This window comes from Orcinus orca, chromosome 9 (assembly GCF_937001465.1).
Source record: "Orcinus orca chromosome 9, mOrcOrc1.1, whole genome shotgun sequence".
NCBI classification, from domain to species: Eukaryota; Metazoa; Chordata; class Mammalia; order Artiodactyla; family Delphinidae; genus Orcinus; species Orcinus orca.
In genome coordinates this window covers 57,120,085-57,144,899 of record NC_064567.1, presented here as the reverse complement: position 1 = coordinate 57,144,899, position 24,815 = coordinate 57,120,085, and the positions used below count along the sequence as shown (strand labels likewise).

At 38.9% G+C, this 24,815-nt stretch overlaps 2 protein-coding genes across 2 annotated transcripts; both read right to left on the bottom strand.

Moving 5' to 3' along the window:
• Positions 1 to 1,146: 1,146 nt before the first annotated feature.
• On the bottom strand, positions 1,147 to 6,035 carry GNG11 (G protein subunit gamma 11). The gene is made up of 2 exons (XM_004265591.4): positions 5,503 to 6,035; positions 1,147 to 1,574 (listed from the first exon to the last, which is right to left on the bottom strand). The coding sequence occupies exons 1-2, from the start codon at positions 5,596 to 5,598 to the stop codon at positions 1,449 to 1,451; spliced, it is 222 nt and encodes a 73-aa protein (XP_004265639.1). The 5' UTR covers positions 5,599 to 6,035; the 3' UTR covers positions 1,147 to 1,448.
• Positions 6,036 to 12,242: 6,207 nt separating this feature from the next.
• Positions 12,243 to 23,381, bottom strand: GNGT1 (G protein subunit gamma transducin 1). The gene is made up of 3 exons (XM_004265592.1): positions 23,332 to 23,381; positions 23,139 to 23,241; positions 12,243 to 12,506 (listed from the first exon to the last, which is right to left on the bottom strand). The coding sequence occupies exons 2-3, from the start codon at positions 23,232 to 23,234 to the stop codon at positions 12,378 to 12,380; spliced, it is 225 nt and encodes a 74-aa protein (XP_004265640.1). The 5' UTR covers positions 23,235 to 23,241; positions 23,332 to 23,381; the 3' UTR covers positions 12,243 to 12,377.
• Positions 23,382 to 24,815: the final 1,434 nt, after the last annotated feature.

Here is a 24,815-nt window from a genome sequence, read left to right as displayed (position 1 = left end):
AGGGGCTGGTGGAGGGTGTGCTGGGAGAGGTTGCCAGTTATAGGGGAATTGACGTCAGGCCGGCTCATTAGTTACCAGGGAAACCAGTAGAGGGGCACGCCCCTCACAACCCCTTTGCTGATAACAATCACCAGCTGGGGCCTGGGGCAAGGGCATAGGAAGGTCAGTCAGTACCCTGCATAGGGTGTAGGTGAAGCAGGCCCTGGTCTGGCAGCGGATGTACACAGAGCGAGGGAACAGCCATCTTGAGTGGCCTGACCATACATCCCACACCTACATACCCAGCAGAACCCTTACAATCTTGGTCCACAGCTTTTCCGAGATATCTTTGGGGCCAGGCCATATACTTTGGCGTGCTGCATCCTCAGGCTAAAACTTCTGTAGCTAGGATCCCATGGTGAAAAGTTAAGCTGTGAATCGGGAGAAAGTATTCACAACACCTTTCACCAGCAAAGGATGAGTGGCCAGAATACATGAAGAATTCCAACGAAGCAATGAGAAATAAGGCAAGCTAATTTTAGAAAGTGGCAAAAGGTTAATTTGTCCCTTTGGAGAAAGAAAGGAGGCGAGCTTGGCCCGGGCCTGCTGAAAGAGTCTGGTAGGCATAGGCGCAGAGCTAAGCATCTGTGCCAGTGCCCAATGCCACAGAACTGGAGGGTCGCCACGCCAAGGCCTGGCAATCACGTTGGCGATGCAGCTCCCTGCGGGAGGACAGACCAGCGCTGGCCCCCAGGGGGTCCTCCTGATTCCCAGCCCACTCCCTTTCTCCAGGCCACTATCGTAGAAACACTCTGAACAAAATCTGTATGACATAAACCGGGAAGTGCTAGTGTAGACGTGGCTTGGCCTGGTTCCTGACTCAAATAATCTGACTCCATCAACTTTAGGAACTCTACTCACTCAGTTCCCTAATAGTTAATGTTAGATGAAAACATTCCAGGAGTCAGAACTCAGTGCTGTAAACCTCCTGAGATTTGAAGCAGAGAGAGCTGGATCTGAGACCTGATTTATCAAACCACCTAATCTTTAGATACAGGTCCCAAACACCCAAAAGGTTATGGGAGAAGTATAAAAGGTAATGCAAAAAAACCAAACAAACAAAAAAAATCCCCCAAAACAACAGCCTTCTTAAATCACCCACACTCATTTTCCAGAGATAAAACTTTATTTGAGGCATCAAGCAATATACTGAAAGAGGTGAGTCATGCACAAGTGATGTCCTTATTCCCATAATCGTACATTTGATACTCTCTGTCCTCTTAAAAGGGGTGTGTAGTGCGCAAGATGAGAAGCACATAGCTTTCAGACAAAACCATATCTCTGTGAGCACTTAAGAAAGTCTCCTTTAAATTTTGTTGTTCCTTCTTTAAAAGGCACGTCGGTTTTATTTCAGAAAACTACAACAAACTACTTCTTCCACTGAGGAGGAAGTTTCTCCCCAGAGTTATTTATGAAATAATGCAGCTGCCTTTTTCTTTAAAGGGATTCTTGTCTTCTGGAATTCCTTTCACCAGAGGATCTTCTCCAGAACGTTCTTCAATATAGTTCTTTATTTCTTCAGAACATTTAGACACCTTAAGGAGAAAAAGAAAGGGAAGAAAGAATGAACCAGGTCAGGATTGTTCAAACTTTGTCACCACCCTTCAGTGAAATTAATATAATTGGGTACAACCAGAAGTTTTTAAATGAAATAGAATAGAATGAAAATATTAGAGTACAGCACAGAGCCTATATAATATATATGAATGATACAGTCTACGTAAAATATATTTCTTACTATGGTCAGGGTCAAAAAAGTTTGAAAGTCACTGTATTAAAAAAATTACCTCCAAATGGACTTGAGGACACGGGGAGGGGGAAGGGTAAACTGGGACCAAGTGAGTGGCATGGACATATATACACTACCAAGTGTAAAATAGATAGCTAGTGGGAAGCAGCCTCATAGCACAGGGAGATCAGCTCGGTGCTTTGTGACCACTTAGAGGGGTGGGATAGGGAGGGTGGGAGGAAGACACAAGAGGGAGGAGATATGGGGATATATGTATATGTATAGCTGATTCACTTTGTTATACAGCAGAAACTAACACAGCAATGTAAAGCAATTATACTCCAATAAAGCTGCTAAAAGAAGAAAAATTACCACCAGCATTTTCTATCCACTATGCCTCATGATTTCCTTCCTCTGCTGAAATACAATTATGACGTGTCCACCATATTTTAGGAACTGAAACATACTCCACTTTCAATTTTGCACGCTAATGAACAGATGCAATAGTAGATACTCCCCAAATGTTTGGGGGTGTGACCTGCAAAAAGTCTCACTTACTGGGTATGTGCCAGGTTCTGCAATTTCATAAAATGATAGAAGCATTGAAGAAAGTCTGACTCCGGAGAGGCTAATGTTGTCCAAAAGTCACCCCCATCCCCACCCCATGGTTCTGCTCAGAATTGATCATAAGAAAAGACTTATCGGAGGCTTAGTAGGCTTATCTGAGGCTTGTGTTTATATAAGTAGTTTAAACTTTTTCTGAATGGAGGAAGGATTGAATAGTTTCTTCAAAAACTCCATTCAAAAGAGACAGTTTGTAAGACTGATTTTTAAAAAAGGGAGGGGAATAAACAAGAAAGAAAAAGAAAAGGATTACTGTCTTAATGAAGGCCTGCATTAGTAGTAAGAAATTAGAAGTAAAAATTAGAGAAGTTCCAGAAAATTCCAGTGGAGTCCTCTTAAAACTAGGCAAATGTTCCCATTGATTTTGTAATCTAGATTAGTAATCTTCAAACTGTTTTAATGTTGATCACTAAAAAATGTTTGCATATGTATCCCAAAATGTACATAATTATTTACTTATAACTAAGTGCAGCTACTGTGTTAATACTGTGTTAATACATCATGTATAATCATAAAATATAAACTAGAAATTATTGAAAGATGAGATTCTAAACTAGCCAAAAATATATCATTTTGCAATATATACACATATCAAATCACTGTTATATGTCTAAAATTAACATAATGTTTCATGTCTATTATACCACAATTAAAAATTTTTTTAAATAAAAAATTTAGTGTTTTACTCCCACACCTCAAAGATTCTTGGCACGTCAGGGTGGAGGCCTAGGTGATACAGTTAAAATGTGGCAAAATAAAATCTTTACAAATCTTTACAAGTACCGTTCTCTCAGGTAACATTTGCTGTCAATCATTGCTGACATTCATTGTGTGGGCATTTTAAGTGAATTCTCAGAGGTGATGATGTAAGTGTCCATAAGCTGGGCTCTGTGGCCACAGAGAAATTTGTGGATAAGACTCATGTTTCCCCAAATTGTATCTGTTCTTAGAGAGGCTTCTTCATTAGGTTTCCAAAAAGATGTGTAACCTCCGGAAGTGAATAATGACTTCTCTGATGCATTTCCTTCCACAGTCAAGAGGATATGTTTGAACAACAACTAGCTAGAGCCAGAATTCAGCCTGTGTATTTTGTATCCTTGGCCTGAGCAGAGTACACAGCTCCGAAGTGAACAATTTATTGACAGAATAGTGGACTGGGCATCAAGAAGATATGTGTTTTACTGTTTTCATAACTGCTCTATCATTATCTCTGGGGTCTTAAATAAAAGGCTGGTTAGCCTCCTCAGGATTCAGGTTTTTTAATCCTTAAAAGTGAGTGGGTTGAATGATCTCTAAGAGCCATAATGTTTTTCTAGCACTAAGACTCTAGAATTCAAAGTGCATAATAAAATGCTGGAATCTTATTATTAGGACGTAGATGCCTCTCCCTCTACCCTCTAAGGTTACCCCTGAAGTTTTCTCTCCCTCTGGCACAGACTTGGGGTTTCTGGAACTGAAAAGCCAATCCAGCAGGGTGTGTCCTAAGGAGTGGAGGGAGCTGGCAGGCAGGAAAGGCTAATGAAGGATACCTTTAACTTCCACACAGTCAGCTGCATCCAGGCCCCTGCCCAATTTCTAATTTGAAGCTTGATAACTGGAAGACACTTGTCTCTTTTTTTCCCTATAAGTTCTGCATAGTGATACCAAATATTAAGATATTTCAACTTCAATATATGCAACTCTGTTTAATTTGTAACCTCTGAGGTTCAATGCGTGAAAAAAATCTAAGTGATCAACAGATGCCCAACTGTGGGCTTTGCCATCCACAAAATGGATCCCTTAAAGTTTCAAGAAACAATCCTATGCACTGGGTCCTGTAACTTTGGTTTTTCCTTTAAACACAGCAGTATTAATAAGCCACAGAAACTTTCAACATGTACAAAAAGGACTGTGAACTTCAAAATCCTGGAAGACTAGGGATTTGGAAGTTACAGATTAAATTTGAGAAAAGAAATGTATAAAGAGTAAAACACAAAAAAGCCTGCACATTCCAAACATCACTCAAAATGTGCCTTCTGAGTAACAAGACTCTTGTTATGAACAGATTTACCATAACTAGAGCAGGAAGGTAAGTGAACGTATTAACCATACCTACTTCCTTTCCATTTTTTCCTTACCTTTTTCTAGTATTAGACCATAGAGAAATAAGTCAGTTTAAATTTTTCTTGCTGGGGAGAAGGGACTATGTTTCTTGTTGGGGAGAAAGGACTATTTTTCCCTTAAAAAATTATCTATCCAAAAACCTATTCCTGGACTACAGGTTGCCTGATTGAGGAAAAAGGGAAGAAACGAAGGCCTGTATTCCCAGTAAAAACTTAAAGTAAAAATTACAAAGTCTCCAACAAATTTCAGTGGAGACTTCTGAACACTGGGACATATGTTCTAACAGAATTTGTAATCCACTTCAGTGGTCTCTAAAATTTCTAATCATGATCACAAAAAAGAACTTTTGTATGCAGTATAATTATTTGTTCATCAATAAATACAGATACTACTGTATAGGTATTAGTTCATTGCACCTACTTACAAAACATAAAGTGGAAATTATAAAGGGATGAGATTTACAAATAAATATAGATACTGTAATGTTTTGCTCCCAAGCCCCAGTGGACTGTTCATCACACACTTCCTAGAGAGCCCTGATGAAACTCAAAACTAGGTAATTCAAGACTTACATTGTGATTTTTTTTTAAAACCTTTTAAATACCGTTCTTTCCCATTATGAAAAAGATCAAGGAACTAAGTAGCCATCTGCCTTTTCCCTACAGCTTGAGTAGTTTTTAAAACCAACTAACAGCGGGCAGAATTTCTTGTCTGTTCCCCTCATTCTCAAACATTTGGCTTTAAAATTACTCATGAGATCCTTGCTCTCTCCTTTACCTCCGGTGATTTCCCCACATCAGCTGGCAGTTCCCAAGCACCACCAAAGCCCTTCTTCAAAAGAAGCTGCAGAAAAAAGGAAAAAAAAAAAACAAAAACAAAAACCCAAAACAAAACCCCAACCCCCGCCCCCCACCCCCCGAGCCAAAAACTGTTTTACTGCAACAAACTAGGAAAAGCTGACTTTGGTTCATTTCAGAGAAGGAAATATTCTGGGACATCCAACTTACCTGTTGTCTCTGCAACTTGACTTCTTTGCGAAGTTGCTCAACTTCCATCTTCAGCTTTTCCTTTTCTGGCAAATCTTCGATGTGAAGGGCCGGCATTTTCGCCCCAGACTGGGCGCAGGGACAGCTGTGGAAGTGGGGCGGCTGGACGTGCCGCAAACCAGGGCGCGTCCCGAACTAACTACGTTGCCTGCGCACCCGGCCAGCGCAGGAGGTGACAGCCTCCCCCAGCGCCCCGACGACTTCCCCTCACGCCAGCCCTGCCTAGCGTCCCAGGATCTTAAAACCCCTGCTCTTTTTCTCAGATCTCCACAACCCCAGGAGGCCTGCCCCCGGGAGCCCGGGGAGGGTTGAATTTGCGAGGGGGCCCAAGGACGCAGAGAGGCTGCGCGCTGCGCTGTGCGGTCTCCCGCGGGGATGCTGGCCGGGCCCGCCCCGGCTCCCGACCCTGCCACGCCCGCGGGAGACCGGCCTGGGCTGGGGCCAAAGGGTTGGAGTTGAGCGAGCCCACTTTCCTGGAGAAACAACAAAAGTTTTACTTTTGTTCCATTTTTTTCCCCCCAAGTCACATCCGGGTTTTGTTTGTGAAGCAAGAAAAGGAGGACACTAGCCGGCAGGAAATAACGGCCCTTCACTTCTCCAAGAGTTTCAAAAATATACAGCATGTAACTTTCCTCCAGCTACATACATGTTTACTGTGGGAAATGTGGACGCTTAAGAAAAGGCCCAAGAGGAAAATGAAACTGAGCTGTAATCACAGAAACGCCCATCGCATCTGTTGATGTATACACACCCAGTCTGTTAAATGCCTGAAGCGGATTAACAAATTTTGGAATAAAAAAGGCATCGGGATGTGAATATTGTTTATAACTCGCACAGCCATTTTCTGACATTAATAAATTGTCATCCTCAACAACAGAGTTTTATTCTTTCTTCAGGGGAATGTTTTGTAATGTTCAAAGTATAAGCGGATGATCCTAGAAAAGACAGAAGCAGAAATCTTAAAGTTCTTACCAGAAAGTATTTCTCCATTCCCCATCTGTCAAGGTTTGGGTGACACTTGACACCGAGGGTTTTGAATTCCTGGCTCAAGCATCTTCCTGGATGTTTGCAGTGGATTCGCTTAGTATTGGTTACTCCACTTTCTGGAAAGCAACATGCATCTAGCTGCTACTTTGTGAAGCCAGGAACAATGTCTGATGTGACAAACGTTTGCATGCAATACAAGGTTTCCCTTTGACTATCTAAAACGTTGTTAATGATGCTCAAAAGACTAGAAGAAAAATAAAGCATGTAGGAAGAAAAAATAAAGTATCCCAAGCAGTCAGATACATATTCCTTTCTCCCCAGAGATTACCTCCTGCCTATAGAGTCAAATTCAAGTTGAGTAGAGGCAGTAACTGAATATTTCAGGGTATTTGGCCTTAGACATCATAGCCATTCCGTTTTGTAAGCAGAGGTTTTTGTTTGCTCATAATTCCTCACCGGGCTCCACCCACTTATCCTCAATAAATATATTAGAATGAAAAGAACAATGAGCCCCTTGATGAGTACTCATGGGTTGCAGTCCCTGCTCTGCCACTGGCCATCACTAGAAAAGTCACTTATTTCTTCCTGGATTTTGGTTTTCTGGTTTGTGAGATATGTCATGGGGTAGGGGAGGGGTGAATTAGCTAAGGTGAATTTCATTTCTAATTGTATTCATGTATCTACATCTGACACATCACTTTCACAAAGAAAAATATTTAGGAGCTTCATTTTCTGTATTTGAAATACCACACATTCCAGGATCTCCCAGGCTCAAAAAACTTGGATCAGCTGCAGGAGTTTTCCCTGTTAGCAAGCAGTGAGCCAACACAAAAAGCTCACATCTGTTTCCAGCACTGATTTTTTTTTTTTTTAATTTCCCCATTGCTTAAATTTAAAAGGTTGGTTAAAACTAGCTTAAATAAGTTAGTGAAAGTAAGTTAATGTGGCCTGAATTAAATAAGTTCAGCACCCAAATTAAATAAGTTGGTTAAGTAAATTAATGTTTGTCTGTTCCAAATCATAAGAATAGAGTTATTTTGGCCTTGAAATTTCTTCCCTGTGAAATCATCTAGTTGCATGCAGTGATATTTATAAATCCATAATGGTTCTTTAAATGGTTCTTTAACTTCTTCCACAGTATTATGAGACTTAAATTAGAAATGAAATACATATTAGTATAATTTTAAAAATTTATTCTTATCAAGTAATTCACATGCTAATAATATCATATTAAGTAAATTGATTAAACTGAGTTGGGAAATGCTGACATCTCATGATCACATGGCACTGAAAAACATTTTGCTGTTGTTTGGTTTTAAATGGTAAAATGATGGGTACTTTTTTCTTTAAAAAACAAAAAAACAAAATACAAGAGTATGTAGCTCCCTATTCCTAAGAAGCACTACTTCACCTCCTACGGGGCAACCATGGTAAGCAATTTCTCGTGTATTCTCGAAGACATATTTCATCAGCAAAATATTTTGGATAAACAAATGTTAAAATCCATTATTAGTTGTATCCAATTGTGTTAACTTTTTACTTATATTGTACATATTACCTCTAATGAAGTTACTTTACAAAATGGTATGTGTAGAAACCATTCTGCAGTGAAGATGACAGATGTAATCAGAAATGAACCTTTATTAGCCCACTGTCTCTTGACAAATGTTTTAAAGAATCTGCTAAATTAAAAAAAAAAATTAACCATGTGGTTATTTTCACTTTTAAAGTATAAAAGAGCAAAGACTATGACATATTTACCTTGGCATGTAAAGAAAGGGAAAGCTCTTTGACTATTTTTCTAACGTATTAAGTATGCTGTTAAAAATCCATGTAAAGAAAAGTCTATAAGCAAATGTTGAGGTTAATTTTATTGGAGTTGATTTAATATAACATGAGCTCAAAAAAGCAGGGTTCTGGTTTTATCTTGTGAGTTTTTCAAGACATAGATCCCTTCTGCCTCTGTTCTGTAGTATAAATAAAACTAGGTTACCTCCCAAATTCTGCTCTTCTAAAATTTATAAAGTAAATGGTGACTGTTTAGGCCATGAAAATGATTGTTTCTTTAAGGGAAATATTTAACCCACATTTGATGCACTCGGTTCATTTGATATTCATTCAATTTATTATAAGATTCCTTTTCCAGATAAAAATAATAGGAAATCACAAGATGACCAGGTCTGATGCTCCAATTTTCATTAACAATTACTTACAGTTCATCGTATCAAAATGATTTACCAATTCTGTCCATATAAGAGTTTAATTTCTACTGCATATAATTGGCCTTTTTCATTACTCAGTTTACTGTCTTCCTTGTGGCAATACATTCTTCTAAGAATTTAGGAAGTTTGAAATTAGCCTTGTTTTGAAATTGGGCAAAGATCAAATCAATCCAAATTAAAATAACAGTGAGCGTTTTTTTTTTTTCTTGCTAAAGTTTAAACTCACCTATATGTACACTGGTGGCCCTGGAATAACAACTTCTGGAAAAAACCCACCGTCACTGACTGCCAGTTGTAGCTGTGTAGGCTGAGGGACATTCTGATTTTATTACCTTCTTCCTGGACCATCTTTCCTATAATTTTTATCTTATTCAAATTTCTGCAGACAATCTGTATTTTTAAGCAACAGGAATTTTACCCTACGGTTGATTTAATCATTAGTTAAGCCAATAAGAATTCTGAGTTATCCAATATAAAAAATACCTCCCTTGCCTGCTTTTAATTGAACACTTATTAAGTTAATTAAATTGTAGAGAAAATTTATTAGTTGATATGGCAGTTTCAAAGATGACCAGTTTCTGACTTGGGAAATTTACAGTATAGCATTGATACTAAGACAACCATATAAATTAGAGTAAGAGAAAGCAAAGTAATGTTAAATGACTTAAGAGATATATGCTGGGAATGGAATGAGAGACTGAGATAGTTTTCAGTCAGCCTCAGAAGAAGGGTAGGATTTCAAAAGGCTGAAATGAGATGGAGTGGAGGGACATTTCGGGTGGAGAGCTCAGTATGACTAAATCCAGGTGAGAAAATGAGGTGGCACGTCAGGGATTATTTAATAGTTAAGTCTGTTGACTACAGGAAGTCTAAAGGTTTTATAGTAATAGAAGACATTTATTACTTTTTTTCTATATGTTTATCTCCTATCTAAATGATTTTATATAGTCACATAAGGATCCACCTTAATCCATTTTACAAAGTTCAAGTGTTGAAATTACTTATCTGAAGGTCTCAGCTATAAAGTAGATGAGTCAGGGTTTTAATGTAGCATCTTCTGGCTCCCAAATCTATTTCCAGTTGTTAGATGAAAGGTAGAGATGTTGTTAGGACTATACGTTACTAAATGCCAAAGCCAAGACTTCATATTTTTTTAATCAGAAAAAAAAGATATATTGAACACTTAATAGACATTAAATGGCACATGGAAAAAGCTCCCAGAGACAGACAACAATTAAACAAACAAATAGATAAAACATATAGGATGCTAGAAGGTGGTGGGTATTATGGAGGAAAATTAGAGTGGGAAAGGGAGATAGGGAGTGCTGGGGGTAAGGGTGGAGAGGGTTTTTGTAATTTTACACAGGGGAAAAAAGCTTCTCCTGAGGAAAAAAGACGAGACTCCTGTAGTTTATCTTGGAATCCCTTAATACACAAAGCATGTTTTGTAATAGGGAAGAATCTTTTGTATTCTATTACAAGTTAATCACTAAAGGGATATTGCCTATAAGCTTAAATTATACATAATGGCCCATATTTGGGAACCCTGCCTCCTAGGTAATATGCATTTAGCTAAAATACCTTTGTTTAGCTCACAGGAAACATTCTGACCAGGCCCACCTGTGAACGATGGCAGGGAAGAAGAAATGAATACATCCCCTCCAGAGGCTGATGGGAACCAGGAAAGGTTTGACTTTACTCCCTCCCCTTTTAGTATAAAAGCAGCCAGAATTCTAACTCAGGCAAGATGGTTCTTTGGGACACAAGCCCACCATCTTTTTTAGTTTGCTGGCTTTCTGAATAGAGTTGTTTATTGCTTTCTGAATAGAGTTGTTTCCCGAAGAATTCATCTCTTGATTATTGGCCTGTCGTGCGGCAAGCAGTATGCGCTTAGACTCAGTAACAGTTTGATATGTGTTGGAGTGTGTTGCTAGAGATTCATCCAGAGATCCAGAATTTGGCCCTGAGAAATTTGCCAATTCATTTCTCTGATCCTCGATTCTCTCCACTCCAAGATGAAGGGGTTGGACAAGTGTCAATAGATCTTTGCTGAACATTTACTCTGGCCAGAGTAGGAGGGCACTGTGCTAGGAGCCAAACCTGAGACGACCTTTAGATTCCCTTCCAGGCCCAATCGTAGATAACTCTTGTTTTTTTTTTTTTTTTTTTTTTTTGCTGTACGCGGGCCTCTCACTGTTGTGGCCTTTCCCGTTGCGGAGCACAGGCTCCGAACGCACAGGCTCAGCGGCCATGGCTCTCGGGCCCAGCCGCTGCGCGGCATGTGGGATCTTCCCAGACCGGGGCACGAACCCGTGTCCCCCGCATCGGCAGGCGGACTCTCAACCACCGCGCCACCAGGGAAGCCCTTATCTTGTTTTTAAAAGGATGACAATCAATTAGCATTTGTGAGTATTCTGATTACTAATGTATCCAAAAACAGCACTGTAAATGTGGGATAGCAACAAAGAGACACTAACAACAAAAATATTTTCCAAGTTGGGGTAGTTTACACTTGTCATTTGTTACAGAAGCGTAGGCAAGTTATCTCTTAGTCATTAGCACAAAGGTAGTGAAATTTGGCTTATGAAAACTCAGTTAAGATGCCGGGAGGAAACTGATTAGGAAGGTGATGCAGGTGATGGCTATTATTCTATCATCTGCAGAAAAAATTCTATTCTATCACTGCTGCAGAAAAAAAGGACTATACTGGTGAGTCTTCGTGGGGAGGGGATGGAATAGCATGCATCTTAAAGGATTCTAAGTATTTTGTCTAGTTCTGTTCCCAGTAATAATACTAGTTAACACTTATTGGGTCTTACTACATGTCAGACAATATGGTAAGTGCTACAGTTACCCTAGTATAATATTTAACCACCATGAAAAAGGGGGTTGGATCATTATTATCCCTATCCTACAGTAGAAGAAACTGAGATTAAGTAATTTATCCAAAGTCAGGCAAGCAGTAAAGTGCCAGAGCCAGACCTTTCTGGCTTCTCATGACCTTTGAATGCTGCTTAAATCCACCATGCTCCATGACCACAGACTGAACCCTTAATCCAACTGGCATTCTGGGAAAAAGTCATGTCACTGGTGACAAGCAGAATTGGTAAGAATGCAGAAAGAGGTTATGTTACAACCACTGCTGCTGACTGGGGGATGAAAGAGGGAAACAAAAAACAGAACATCAACAACAAAACTCTTCACAGCATACATTCTGCCAAGATAGGTTTTCCGTGAATCAAAAGAATAGATTTCTTAATTCTCTACGTAAGTGAAAGGTTGGGGAAAATACAAGTCTAACCATGAAATTAAGAGTGCTGAAAGGGTAATGGAGAAACATAAAACATTAACTATATGCTGGCATCCGGAATAATACAGACTCATTTATAAAACATATTATTGTTAAAGAAATGGGTCAATCAATATTTGTTGTCAATTATGTGTTAAACCCTGTGCTAAGTACTTTAAGAAAAGCATAGACTTATGCATTATCACAGTCCAAATTTTATTAAATGCTCATATTTATAATTTTAAAATTCATGTACATGCTTAATAGTATTATTACATATGACCAAACAGTATGTCATTAAAGCTCAAGATATTCCATGGAATTAAAAAAATTTTTTTTTATGAAATCACACAGCCTCCTTTGAGCTCCTTGAAGGGATTTTTGTCCTCTGGGATACCCTTTACTAATGGATCCTCCCCAGATCTTTCTTCAACATAATCCCTTACTTCTTCACAACATTTGGACACCTTAAAGGAAAAAAAGAAAGAGATGACTCATTTGGCTTAATAGAGAATACTGCAGAATCCAAGAATGCATTTATAATAATAATTTTTGTGTGTGTTCTATCTTTTTAATGTGATTCTGCTTTCTGCCAATGCATTTGTACTTTCTACGAGAGAAGAAGAAATAGCTGCTCCCTGCCCTGTCCTTGTGGATATCTCTGGGCAAAGGCTAACCAGCCGCCATACTCCAGCTAAGGGCTCTCAGCGCACGCTGCCTCCAGCTTCTTTAGAGGAGACAGGGTCCAAGGATCAGAACACAGCTGACAGCACAAGTCAAGAACGTTACCAGAGTGAGCATTGATTAAATCGTTGACTTCATTCCAAACATATGACCTGTGAAGGTGGAAGGGAATGAATAATTGTTAAATTCCAGGCTTATCACCACTGCTGGATTCTCAGAAGTATACACATGTAATTTTATTTAAAGCTGGTCTACAATGATTGATCATGATTGTAAACTTGAAGGTGAGCTCCAAAGGGACCTTTGGCTGATGTGTTCACATGTATCCCAGGCATCTAGAACAGAGCCTGCATTTAGTTGGTGCTCAGTAAATAAATACTGGCTAAACTAGATCATTCGTTTTGCTTATGAGCTTGCTCCTTAGTCATCTGCTCCATTATAGTAATGACCCTGTGAAAAATCAGGCTTTAGTATTTTAATGGACTCAGCCAGAGCCTGTTAATGTACCATGTAACATACTGTTTAGAGCGAGGCAAAGTTCTATACATGTGTAAGTATGAGTATGTGTGCGTGTGTGTGTGTATACACATGCATATACACACATGGGACCAAATTATTCATTTCTTTTAATGGTCAACTTGTTTTGTTTTCACTTAATTTATCCTTCATGACATTAACACAAAACTGCTTCATTTTTGGCAGTCCATGAAGTGACCATTCTGTAAGTTACCTAAGGAATTTATTGTTTTGTTTTAATAAAATCTTCACACTATTTTTGCATGAAAGTTCTAAGCAACATTAGACAGAAGACTTAAGATTACTTAGACTCTGCAAACTCATTATCTACATATTAGAACAGATCATTTCTAATCGGGGGCAGGACATCGTTCAGGTGGCTCCTTCACAGGACGATACTTGGAGTTTATGCACACATTTGAAATATGCAATACTTTAGATTCACTTTTTTCCCCTCAAAATTCAAACTTGAGATTTAGATTCACTTCTTCCCCTGTTTTCCAAACACCAGCTCTCTGGGCCCCAACCAGTTGTCAGGAACAGGACTCAGTGAGGGGTTAGTTTTGACAGTGCCTGGCTAGGATCTGAGGATCCTGAGGAACAGACTACCTAAAATCCTATGTGGGTGGATGCGCTTCAAAATTATTTCACGGAGCCTTATTATAAGTATGTATAGTTTAATACAGGATTACACGGCATGGTAGAAAGAGCACGGGCATTGGATTCAGGCAATCCCAGGTTTGATTTTGACTCTGCCCACCTACCAGCTGTGTGTCCTTAGTTAAAATAGTTTATCTAAGGTATAGTTACTTCATCTATGAAATATGAGAAGCAACACAGATTGCATTAAGTACCTGGCATACAGAGATAGTCAATCAAATGGTAGCTATTACTATAAAGATTGCTTTTAGTTTTTGCCTATTATATTTGCTTATAGTCATTGTAAATCTTTCAGCTTTAGAAACTGGATGCAAAGAGTTGTCTTACTCTGACAATAATGCTGCCTTAACAGCAAAGTAGGTTGAGGCACATTATGAATCGGTCTGGTTCATAGATATAAATAATAATTTTTAAAGTAATAATAATTACATATTGTTACTATTCCCATTTTATAGAAGAAGAAACTGGCACAGATGAGTTAGCTCATTTAAGTGAGTATTACACAGGAAGTAAGTTGTAGGGCCACAATCTGAACCAGGAATATGGTTCCAGAGGATACCCACTTACCCGTACCGTGATGACACTATGCTATCCTGTGTCAGAGCTCTGGATTCAGGCTTGGAAAGTTCTGTGTGTGAGCATGTATGTGTAGTTTTGGCAGTCTGATACTCGATTAAATTGACTTCCAAGAGCAAAGACACCCTGAGTAATAGGGCAAAGGAACCCCAAAACCTGACAAATGGGGACGGATGCGATATTTATCCAAAACAAAAATTCCCAGGTGAACTTGCCACAAGTGAATAGTAAACATGATGACAACCAAACTGCCTACAAAACAATCCTGAGTATATAAATAACAAAACAGCTTTTGGATGTTTCAAATAAAGAAGAAAAAGATAACCCTCCTTTACCTCAAAAGTTTATTTTCCCCCAATTATAAACATAAAGATTTAAACTTTTTTGGTGTGCGTTCCAAGCTTCTGTGCTGTTTACAGATTTAATTTTATCTTTTAAAAATTACATGTTTTGCCTGTATGGAAAGGGCAACAGGGAAGTTTGAGACAACTATAAACATAAAAGAAGTCAAAATTCCAATTTTTACTGGGAGTAAGAGTTTTGAGCAAAGTATGAAGATAATACAAGCTTCTTTTTTTGCTTTGGCCTGATGAGGTTTTTTTTTTTTTTTTAAGAAATATGAAATATACTCTTCTCACTTGTGAAGGAGTTTTTGTTCTACTGATGTTCCCAAAACAAAGAAATCTAAAATACATATCTACATTTTCTAAGCTTCAGTCACTGTTTGGTGGAAACTTTTATTCCTTTGCCATTTCTCCTCCTTCTACTGGCAGAGGACTTTTGGTAACCATTTCTAAGATCTGACAAATGTTTTTAGGAGAAACCAGTGAGTTCTTGTGCCTGAACTCATTTTTATTTGCAAAGAAGGAATACAATGTATTCATTCATTACTGGCCATGACAGTGCTGGAGGGGATGTCTTGGCTAAAAGTATTTGAACAATATCAAATAAAGAGAAGCTTATCAATTTAGAAAAGTAAAAACAAAATGCCTATACGCATTGCTTTACTTTATTGCTAAGCTAAAATATGATGTCTCATATTCTTCATTTTATTTTTCTTTCCCTTTTATTTAAAACAACTCTATAGGAGGACGCTTCAAGATGGCGGAGGAGTAAGACGTGTAGATCACCTTCCTCCCCACAAACACATCAGAAATACATCTACATGTGGAACAACTCCTACAGAACACCTACTGAACGCTGGCAGAAGACCTCAGGCTTCCCAAAAGGCAAGAAACTCCCCATGTACCTGGGTAGGGCAAAAGAAAAAAGAATAAACAGAGATAAAAGGATAGGAACAGGGCCTGCACCAGTGGGAGGGAGCCGAAAGGAGGAAAGGTTTCCACACACTAGGAAGCCCCTTCGTGGGCAGAGACTGCGGGTGGCGGAGGGGGAAAGCTTCAGAGCCGCGAAGGAGAGCACAGCAACGGAGGTGCGGAGGGCAAAGCAGGGAGATTCCCATACAGAGAATCACTGCCGACCAGCACTCACCAGCCTGAGAGGCTTGTCTCCTCACCCACTGGGGTGGGCGGGGGCTGGGAGCTGAGGCTCGGGCTTCGGAGGTCAGACCCCAGGGAGAGGACTGGGGTTGGCTGCATGAACACAGCCTGAATGGGGCTAGTGCACTACGGCTAGCCAGGAGGGAGTCTGGGAAAATGTCTGGAGCTGCCTAGGAGGCAAGAGACCATTTTGAGGTGCGTGAGGAGAGGGGATTCAGAGCACCGCCTAAACGAGCCCCAGAGATGGGCGCGAGCCACAGCTATCAGTGCGGACCCCAGAGACGGGCATGAGATGTTAAGGCTGCTGCTGCTGCCACCAAGAAGCCTGTGTGCGAGCACAGGTCACTCTCCACACCTCCCCTCCCGGGAGCCTGTGCAGCCACCACTGCCAGGGTCCCGGGATCCAGGGACAACTTCCCTGGGAGAACGCACGGCAGGCCTCAGGCTGGTGCAACATCATGCCAGACTCTGCCACCAAAGGCTTGGCCCGCATTCTGTACCCCTCCCTCCCCCCAGCCTGAGTGAGCCAGAGACCCCAAATCAGCTGCTCCTTTAACCCCGTCCTGTCTGAGTGAAGAACAGACGCCCTCAGGCAACCTATACACAGAGGCAGGTCGAAATCCAAAGCTGAACCCCAGGAGCTGTGTGAACAAAGAGAAAGGGAAATCTCTCCCAGCAGCCTCAGGAGCAGCGGATTAAATCTCCACAATCAACTTGATGTACCCTGCATCTGTGGAGTACCTGAATAGATAACAAATCATCCCAAAATTGAGGAGGTGGACTTTGGGAGGAACTGTAGACTTGGGGTTTGCTGTATGTGACTGACTAGATTCTGATTTTTATGTTTACCTTAGTATAGTTTTTAGCACTTGTTATCATTGGTGGATTTCTTTATTGGTTTGTTTGCTCTCTTCTTTTTTTAAATTACTTTTTAATTTTAATAATATTTTAAAAATTTTAAATTTTAATAACTTTATTTATTTGCTTTCTTTTGTTTTTTTCCCTTTTCACCCTGAGCCGTGTGGCTGACAGGGTCTTAGTGCTCTGGCGGAGTGTCAGGCCTGAGGCTTTGAGGTGGGAGAGCCGAGTTCAGGACAGTGGAAAACCAGAGACCTCCTGGCCCCACATAATATCAACCGTGAGAGCTCTCCCAGAGATCTCTGTCTCAACGCTAAGACTCAGCTCCACTCAACGACCAAAAGCTCCACTGCTGGACACCCCATGACAAGCAACTAGCAAGACAGGAACACATCCCCACGCATTAGCAGAGAGGCTGCCTAAAATCATAGTAAGTTCACAGACACCCTCAAACTCAGCACTGGACACGATCCTGCCCACCAGAAAGACAAAATCCAGCCTCATTCACCAGAACACAGGCACCAGTCCCTTTCACCAGGAAACCTACACAACCCACTGAACCAACCTTACCCACTGGGGGCAGACACAAAAACAATGGGAACTATGAACTTGCAGCCTGTGAAAAGGAGACCCCAAACACAGTAAGTTAAGCAAAATGAGAACACAGAGAAATACGCAGCAGATAAAGAAGCAAAGTAAAAACCTAGCAGACCAAACAAATGAAGAGGAAATAGGCAGTCTACCTGAAAAAGAATTCAGAGTAATGATAGTAAAGATGATCCAAAATCTTGGAAATAGTATGGAGAAAATACAAGAAACATTTAACAAGGACCTAGAAGAACTAAAGAGAAAACAAACAATGATGAACAACACAATAAATGAGATTAAAAATTCTCTAAAAGGAATCAATAGTAGAATAACTGAAGCAGAAGAACGAATAACTGACCTGCAAGATAAAATAGTGGAAATAACTAACACACAGCAGAATAAAGAAAAAAGAATGAAAAGAATTGAGGACAGTCTCAGAGACCTTTTGGACAACATTAAATGCACCAACAATTGAATAATAGGGGTCTCAGAAGAAGAAGAGAAAAAGAAAGGGACTGAGAAAATATTTGAAGAGATTATAGTTGAAAACTTCCCTAACATGGGAAAGGAAATAGTCAATCAAGTCCAGGAAGCACAGAGAGTCCCATACAGGATAAATCCAAGGAGAAACACTCCAAGACACGTATTAATCAAAGTATCAAAAATTAAACACAAATAAAAAATATTAAAAGCAGCAAGGGAAAAGCAACAAATAACATACAAGAGAATCCCCATAAGGTTAACAGCTGATCTTTCAGCAGAAACTCTGCAAGCCAGAAGAGAGTGGCAGGACATATTTAAAGTGATGAAAGGGAAAAACCTACAAACCAGATTATTCTACCCAGGAAAGACCTCATTCAGATTCAACAGAGAAATTAAAACCTCTACAGACAAGCAAAACCTAAAGGAATTCAGCACCACCCAACCAGCTTTACAACAAATGCTAAAGGAACTTCTCTAGGCAAGACACACAAGAGAAGGAAAAGACTTACAAAAACAAAACCCCAAAATTAAGAAAATGGTAATAGGAAGATACATATCAATATTACCATAAATGTAAATGGATTAAATGCTCCAACCAAAAGACACAGACTGGCTGAATGGATACAAAAACAAGACCGGTATATATGCTGTCTACAAGAGACCCACTTCAGACCTAGGGACACATACAGACTGAAAGTGAGGGGATGGAAAAAGATATTCCATGCAAATGTAAATCAAAAGAAAGCTGAAGTAGCAATTCTTATATCAGACAAAATAGACTTTAAAATAAAGACTATTACAAGAGACAAAGAAGGACATTACATAATGATCAAGAGATCAATCCAAGAAGAAGATATAACAATTGTAAATATTTATGCACACAACATAGGAGCACCTCAATACATAAGGCAAATGCTAACAGCCATAAAAGGGGAAATCGACAGTAACATAAGCATAGGAGGGGACTTTAACACTCCACTTTCACCAATGGACAGATCATCCAAAATGAAAATAAATAAGGAAAAACAAGCTTTAAATGATACATTAAACAAGATGGACTTAATTGATATATATAGGACATTCCATCCAAAACCAACAGAATACACTTTCATCTCAAGTGCTCATGGAACATTCTCCAGGATAGATCATGTCTTGGGTCACAAATCAAGCCTTGGTAAATTTAAGAAAATTGAAATTGTATCAAGTATCTTTTCTGACCACAACGCTATGAGACTAGATATCAATTACAGGAAAAAATCTGTAAAAAATACAAACACATGGAGGCTAAACAATACACTACTTAATAACCAAGAGATCACTGAAGAAATCAAAGAGGAAATCAAAAAATACCTAGAAACAAATGACAATGAAAACACGACCCAAAACCTATGGGATGCAGCAAAGGCAGTTCTAAGAGGGAAGTTATAGCAATACAAGCCTACCTCAAGAAACATCTCAAATAAACAATCTAACCTTATACCTAAAGCAATTAGAGAAAGAAGAACAAAAAACCTCAAAGTTAGCAGAATGAAAGAAATCATAAAGATCAGATCACAAATAAATGAAAAAGAAATGAAGGAATGATAGTAAAGATCAATAAAACTAAAAGGTGGTTCTTTGAGAAGATAAACAAAATTCATAAACCATTAGCCAGACTCATCAAGAAAAAAAGGGAGAAGACTCAAATCAACAGAATTAGAAATGAAAAGGGAAAAGTAACAAGTGACACTGCAGAAACGCAAAGGATCATGAGAGATTACTACAAGCAACTATATGCCAATAAAATGGACAACCTGGAAGAAATGGACAAATTCTTAGAAAAGCACAACCTTCCGGGACTGAACCAGGAAGCAACAGAAAATATAACCAGACCAATCACAAGCACTGAAATTGAAACTGTGATTAAAAATCTTCTAACAAACAAAAGCCCAGGACCAGATGGCTTCACAGGCAAATTCTATCAAACATTTAGAGAAGAGCTAACACCTATCCTTCTCAAACTCTTCCAAAATATAGCAGAGGGAGGAACACTCCCAAACTCATTCTATGAGGCCACCATCAACCTGATACAAAAACCAAACAAATATGTCACAAGAAAAGAAAACTACAGGCCAATATCACTGATGAACATAGATGCAAAAATCCTCAATAAAATACTAGTAAACAGAATCTAACAGCATATTAAAAGGATCATACAGCATGATCAAGTGGGGTTTATCCCAGGAATGCAAGGATTCTTCAATATACGCCAATCAATCAGTGTGATACACCATATTTACAAATTGAAGGAGAAAAACCATATGATCATCTCAATAGATGCTGAAAAAGCTTTCGACAAAATTACACACCCATTTATGATAAAAAACCCTCCAGAATGTAGGCATACAGGGAACTTACCTCAACATCATAAAGGCCATATATGACAAATCCACAGCCAACATCGTTCTCAATGGTGAAAAACTGAAATCATTTCCACTAAGATCAGGAACAAGACAAGGTTGCCCACTCTCACCACTATTATTCAACATAGTTTTGGAACTTTTAGCCACAGCGATCAGAGAGGAAAAAAAATAAAAGGAATCCAAATTGGAAAAGAAGTAAAGCTGTCACTGTTTGCAGATGACATGATACTATACATAGAGAATCGTAAAGACACTACCAGAAAACTACTAGAGCTAATCAATGAATTTGGTAAAGTAGCAGGATACAAAATTAATGCACAGAAATCTCTTGCATTCCTATACACTAATGATGAAAAATCTGAAAGGGAAATTAAGGAAACACTCCCATTTACCACTGCAACCAAAAGAATAAAATACCTAGGAACAAACCTACCTAAGGAAACAAAAGACCTGTATGCAGAAAATTATAAGACACTGATGAAAGAAATTAGAGATAATACAGACAGATGAAGAGATATACCATGTTCTTGGATTGGAAGAATCAACACTGTGAAAATGACTACACTACCCAAAGCATTCTACAGATTCAGTGCAATCCCTATTAAACTACCAATGGCATTTTTCACAGAAGTAGGACAAAAATTTCACAATTTTTATGGAATCACAAAAGACCCTGAATAGCCAAAGCAATCTTGAGAAAGAAAAATGGAGCTGGAGGAATCAGGCTCCTTGACTTCAGACTATGCTACAAAGCTACAGTAATCAAGACAGTGTCCATCATCGGATGAATGGATAAAGAAGATGTGGCACATATATACAATGGCATATTACTCAGCCATAAAAAGAAACGAAATTGAGCTATTTGTAATGAGGTGGATAGACCTAGAGTCTGTCATACAGAGTGAAGTAAGTCAGAAGAGAAAGACAAATACTGTATGCTAACACATATATATGGAATTTAAGAAAAAAAAATGTCATGAAGAACCTAGAGGTAAGACAGGAATAAAGACACAGACCTACTAGAGAATAGACTTGAGGATATGGGGAGGGGGAAGGGTAAGCTGTGACAAAGTAAGAGAGAGGCATGGACATATATAAACTACCAAAGGTAAGGTAGATAGCTAGTGGGAAGCAGCCGCATAGCACAGGGAGATCAGCTTGGTGCTTTGTGACCGCCTGGAGGGGTGGGATAGGGAGGGTGGGAGGGAGGGAGATGCAAGAGGGAAGAGATATGGGAACATATGTATATGTATAACTGATTCACTTCGTTATAAAGCAGAGACTTACACACCATTGTAAAGCAATTATACTCCAATAAGGATGTAAAAATAAAAATTAAAAAATAAATACAAATAAAGCAACTCTATAAAAATTTTAAAACATTTTTAGCTTAGTGGCCATAGAAAAACAGGCTAACTGCTGGATTTGGCTTATGGAAAATAGTTTGTCAAACTGTTGATTTTAACTCTAAATCAAAAGATAATTATGATTATTAATTTTCTTAATTTCTGATGAATTTTATCTGAACAACTTGTTTTCAACTATATTGAGTTTCTCCAGTGAATGATGTGGGAGAGGAAAAATAATTTTCCCTCTACACTTCTAGGTTCTCGACTGAGATAACCCTGTAATAAGAAAGACAGATTAACAGGAGAAAAACAAACAGAAGTTTAATAACATGTACACCTCCTGTATACAAGGGAGAGACTCAGGAAAACTGAGTAGCTCCCTGAAATAGTCCAAGCCACCATCTTAAATCCCACTGCAGTGAAAGACCAAAGAAGATGGTAGGTGTAGATGACAGGGGTGTGGGGAGCCAGTTACGGGCTTAAGATAATTACCAGAACCTTACCCTAAAATAATTCATGACAGCCTATCCCTTAAAGACAAATATTTCCTCCCTTATGTCAGAGTACAACCTCTTGGCTTTGCCTTTGTAAGCCCCTGACTCCTTCTCTTCCCTGGAACACTCTTTCCGTTTTACCCAAATCTGTCTCCTGAACTGTAATTCTTAACACCCCAAATACACGTTTTTTATTCGGAAAAAAAAAAAAAAAAAAGGAAAAGCACAGTATTAAAAAAACAAAACAAAGCAAAAACAAAGAACAGTCCCTAAATGGACAAAGCTCCACATCAACAAACCAAAACTTAATACCTAACTTAACTGCAGTTTCAGCCTTTCCCAGGAGTGGAATTTAAACCTGTCAATCTGTAACTTCCTGATCAGCACTAGTGAGGTAATCTGCATGATAGACCCCTGCTCTTCCCACAAAGGAAGTTGCTCCTGCCTGAAATAATTCTTTCTTTTGTTTATGACTTCCTTGTCCCACCCCTTTGTGCCTATAAAAACCTTCCATTTTGTACAGCTCCTTGGTGAGCTTTTCTACTTGCTAGATGGGATGCTGCCCAATTCATGAATTATTTAATAAAGCCAATTATATCTTCAAATTTACTCAGTTGAATTTTGTTTTTTAACAACAGCAAACAAGGGTAAGGCTGTTAAGCAGATCTAATCCTGGTGTTCTCCATGATAAGAGTTTCTAGAAATTTAGAGTCATGCTTCTCCTCCTGACACAGAGAAGGAGACACCCTTACTAATGGAGATTTCCCTTATAAATGTAACTGTCTCTTAGGAAAGGGTAACTTCTAGTTGGTTTTCAGAGCTTCCCCTGCATCTGCTATTTTTCAAAAATAATCAGCCTAAAAGAATCCATATGCCAAAAAGGCATATTTTGGGGTGGCAAATTCTGCTCCCCTTCAATGGTTTTTAACCTGGTAGTGCTACAGTTATCTCTAGTTTAAAAATAAAATTCAAAACAGAGCAGCAGTTTACCAGCATTCTTTCCAGTGTCACTTCTTTCTTGAGCTGGTCAACTTCCATCTTCAATTTGTCCTTTTCTGTCAGGTCCTCAATATTGATCACTGGCATCTTTTGCCTGCTGAAAAGGTAGAAAATTTATACACCTGAATTGCTAGACTCACGTCAAGTTAATGTTAGCCAACCCTTCCCTCAGCTCTTAACCTACTAAGTGAACTGTTTGTTTTAACTTCCTGTGATAGTCAATTTCTCTTGAATGCTCTCTGAACAATTCTAGCACTGCACACTAGCCTTGAGGTTTTAAAGCTTCCTTATAATCTTCATTAATATGATTAAACTAAGTATTTGACTCTAAATACCTGCTAGTAGGTTTGTGGGGAGAGGTCAGTTCAGTCAGTAAATAATCTTAAATATCCAATGCTCCTCCTTTTCCCTGTTTATTTGACACAGTGTAAAAACTTGAGGTTCCAACCCTTATCTCCAACTCCAAAGCCCTCCCCCATACGATTTATGCCATTTAAGTTAGTTTGAGGTCATTCTGAGGACTACCCATTAATCCCCTAAATCGCTGGAGTATTTGATCTGGTATTAACAGAGAAACATACAAAAAGTGTCATTATAAGTTCCTTGTAAATAACGGATTGAAATATAAACCAATGGAATGAAAATATAGCAAACAAATAACCTTGTTAGTTAGAAACAAACTAGCATACTACTTAGATGTGTTTCTCCTGGAATTTTTTTGTATGTAATTGTCACAACGAATTGGACAGCGATGATGAGCAAATGCAGCAGGATAAAGGGGATGCGGGGAGTCTGATCTCCTGATGTACATCATAAAAAAACAGACTCTTCTGCCCTTTTAGCAATGTCTTCTTCTTCTTAATTAGATCAATGGGCGATGGGAAAGATGGCACAGTAGCTAGTGATTCCTGTATGAAATTGCCTGGAAAATATTTCATTGTAGCCAAGTGGCATCACGCTTTATAGTCTGTCCTCTTTAGGTCCTCTCTTCTCTTTTGTTTCTCTGGTCCAACTTCTATGACGACGTATTTTTATTAAAGTAGACACATTTAGGTCACATGTTATTTCAGAAAACAACATCATACATCTACATAAAAATACGCTGCTAATCACATTTCAGCAATTAACTTACTTCCTTGCATTTATATAGTATTTTCATTTCCAAAACATTTGAGGAAATATTATTTTCCTTCTTTGTTTTATAATATCCTGTTCTTCTCTGGAAAAGAGGTAGTTTAACCTATTTTTTAGGGATAAATACCTACATAGGCCAGCACAGAGGTACCCGATGGGTACCCAAAGCCAATGTTTCCTATCCTTTTAATTTTTATTTTATTCTGTTCTTATTTTAAGAATCAATATGACAACAAAAAAGTTATTTCTTCCTGTGTAATTATTGCTTGGTATTCAAGAGCCCATTCTCAGTGTTATTCTTACCTTCCTTCTTACTCCCTTCAGACTACCTGCAAAAATTCACAAGCACCTCTGTTTCTGCTGATCATTTTTACCTGTTGACATTGTCTTTTGCACAACTTTTCTCCATCTTGGAAAATGTTTTCCACTTGGCAGTGACTTTGAAGAATCACTTTAGGAATTTGTTAAAATAGAGGCCCAACTTAAGGGATTTTGATTTGGGGTAGGGGTTAGAATTTCATTTTCTCTATTCCA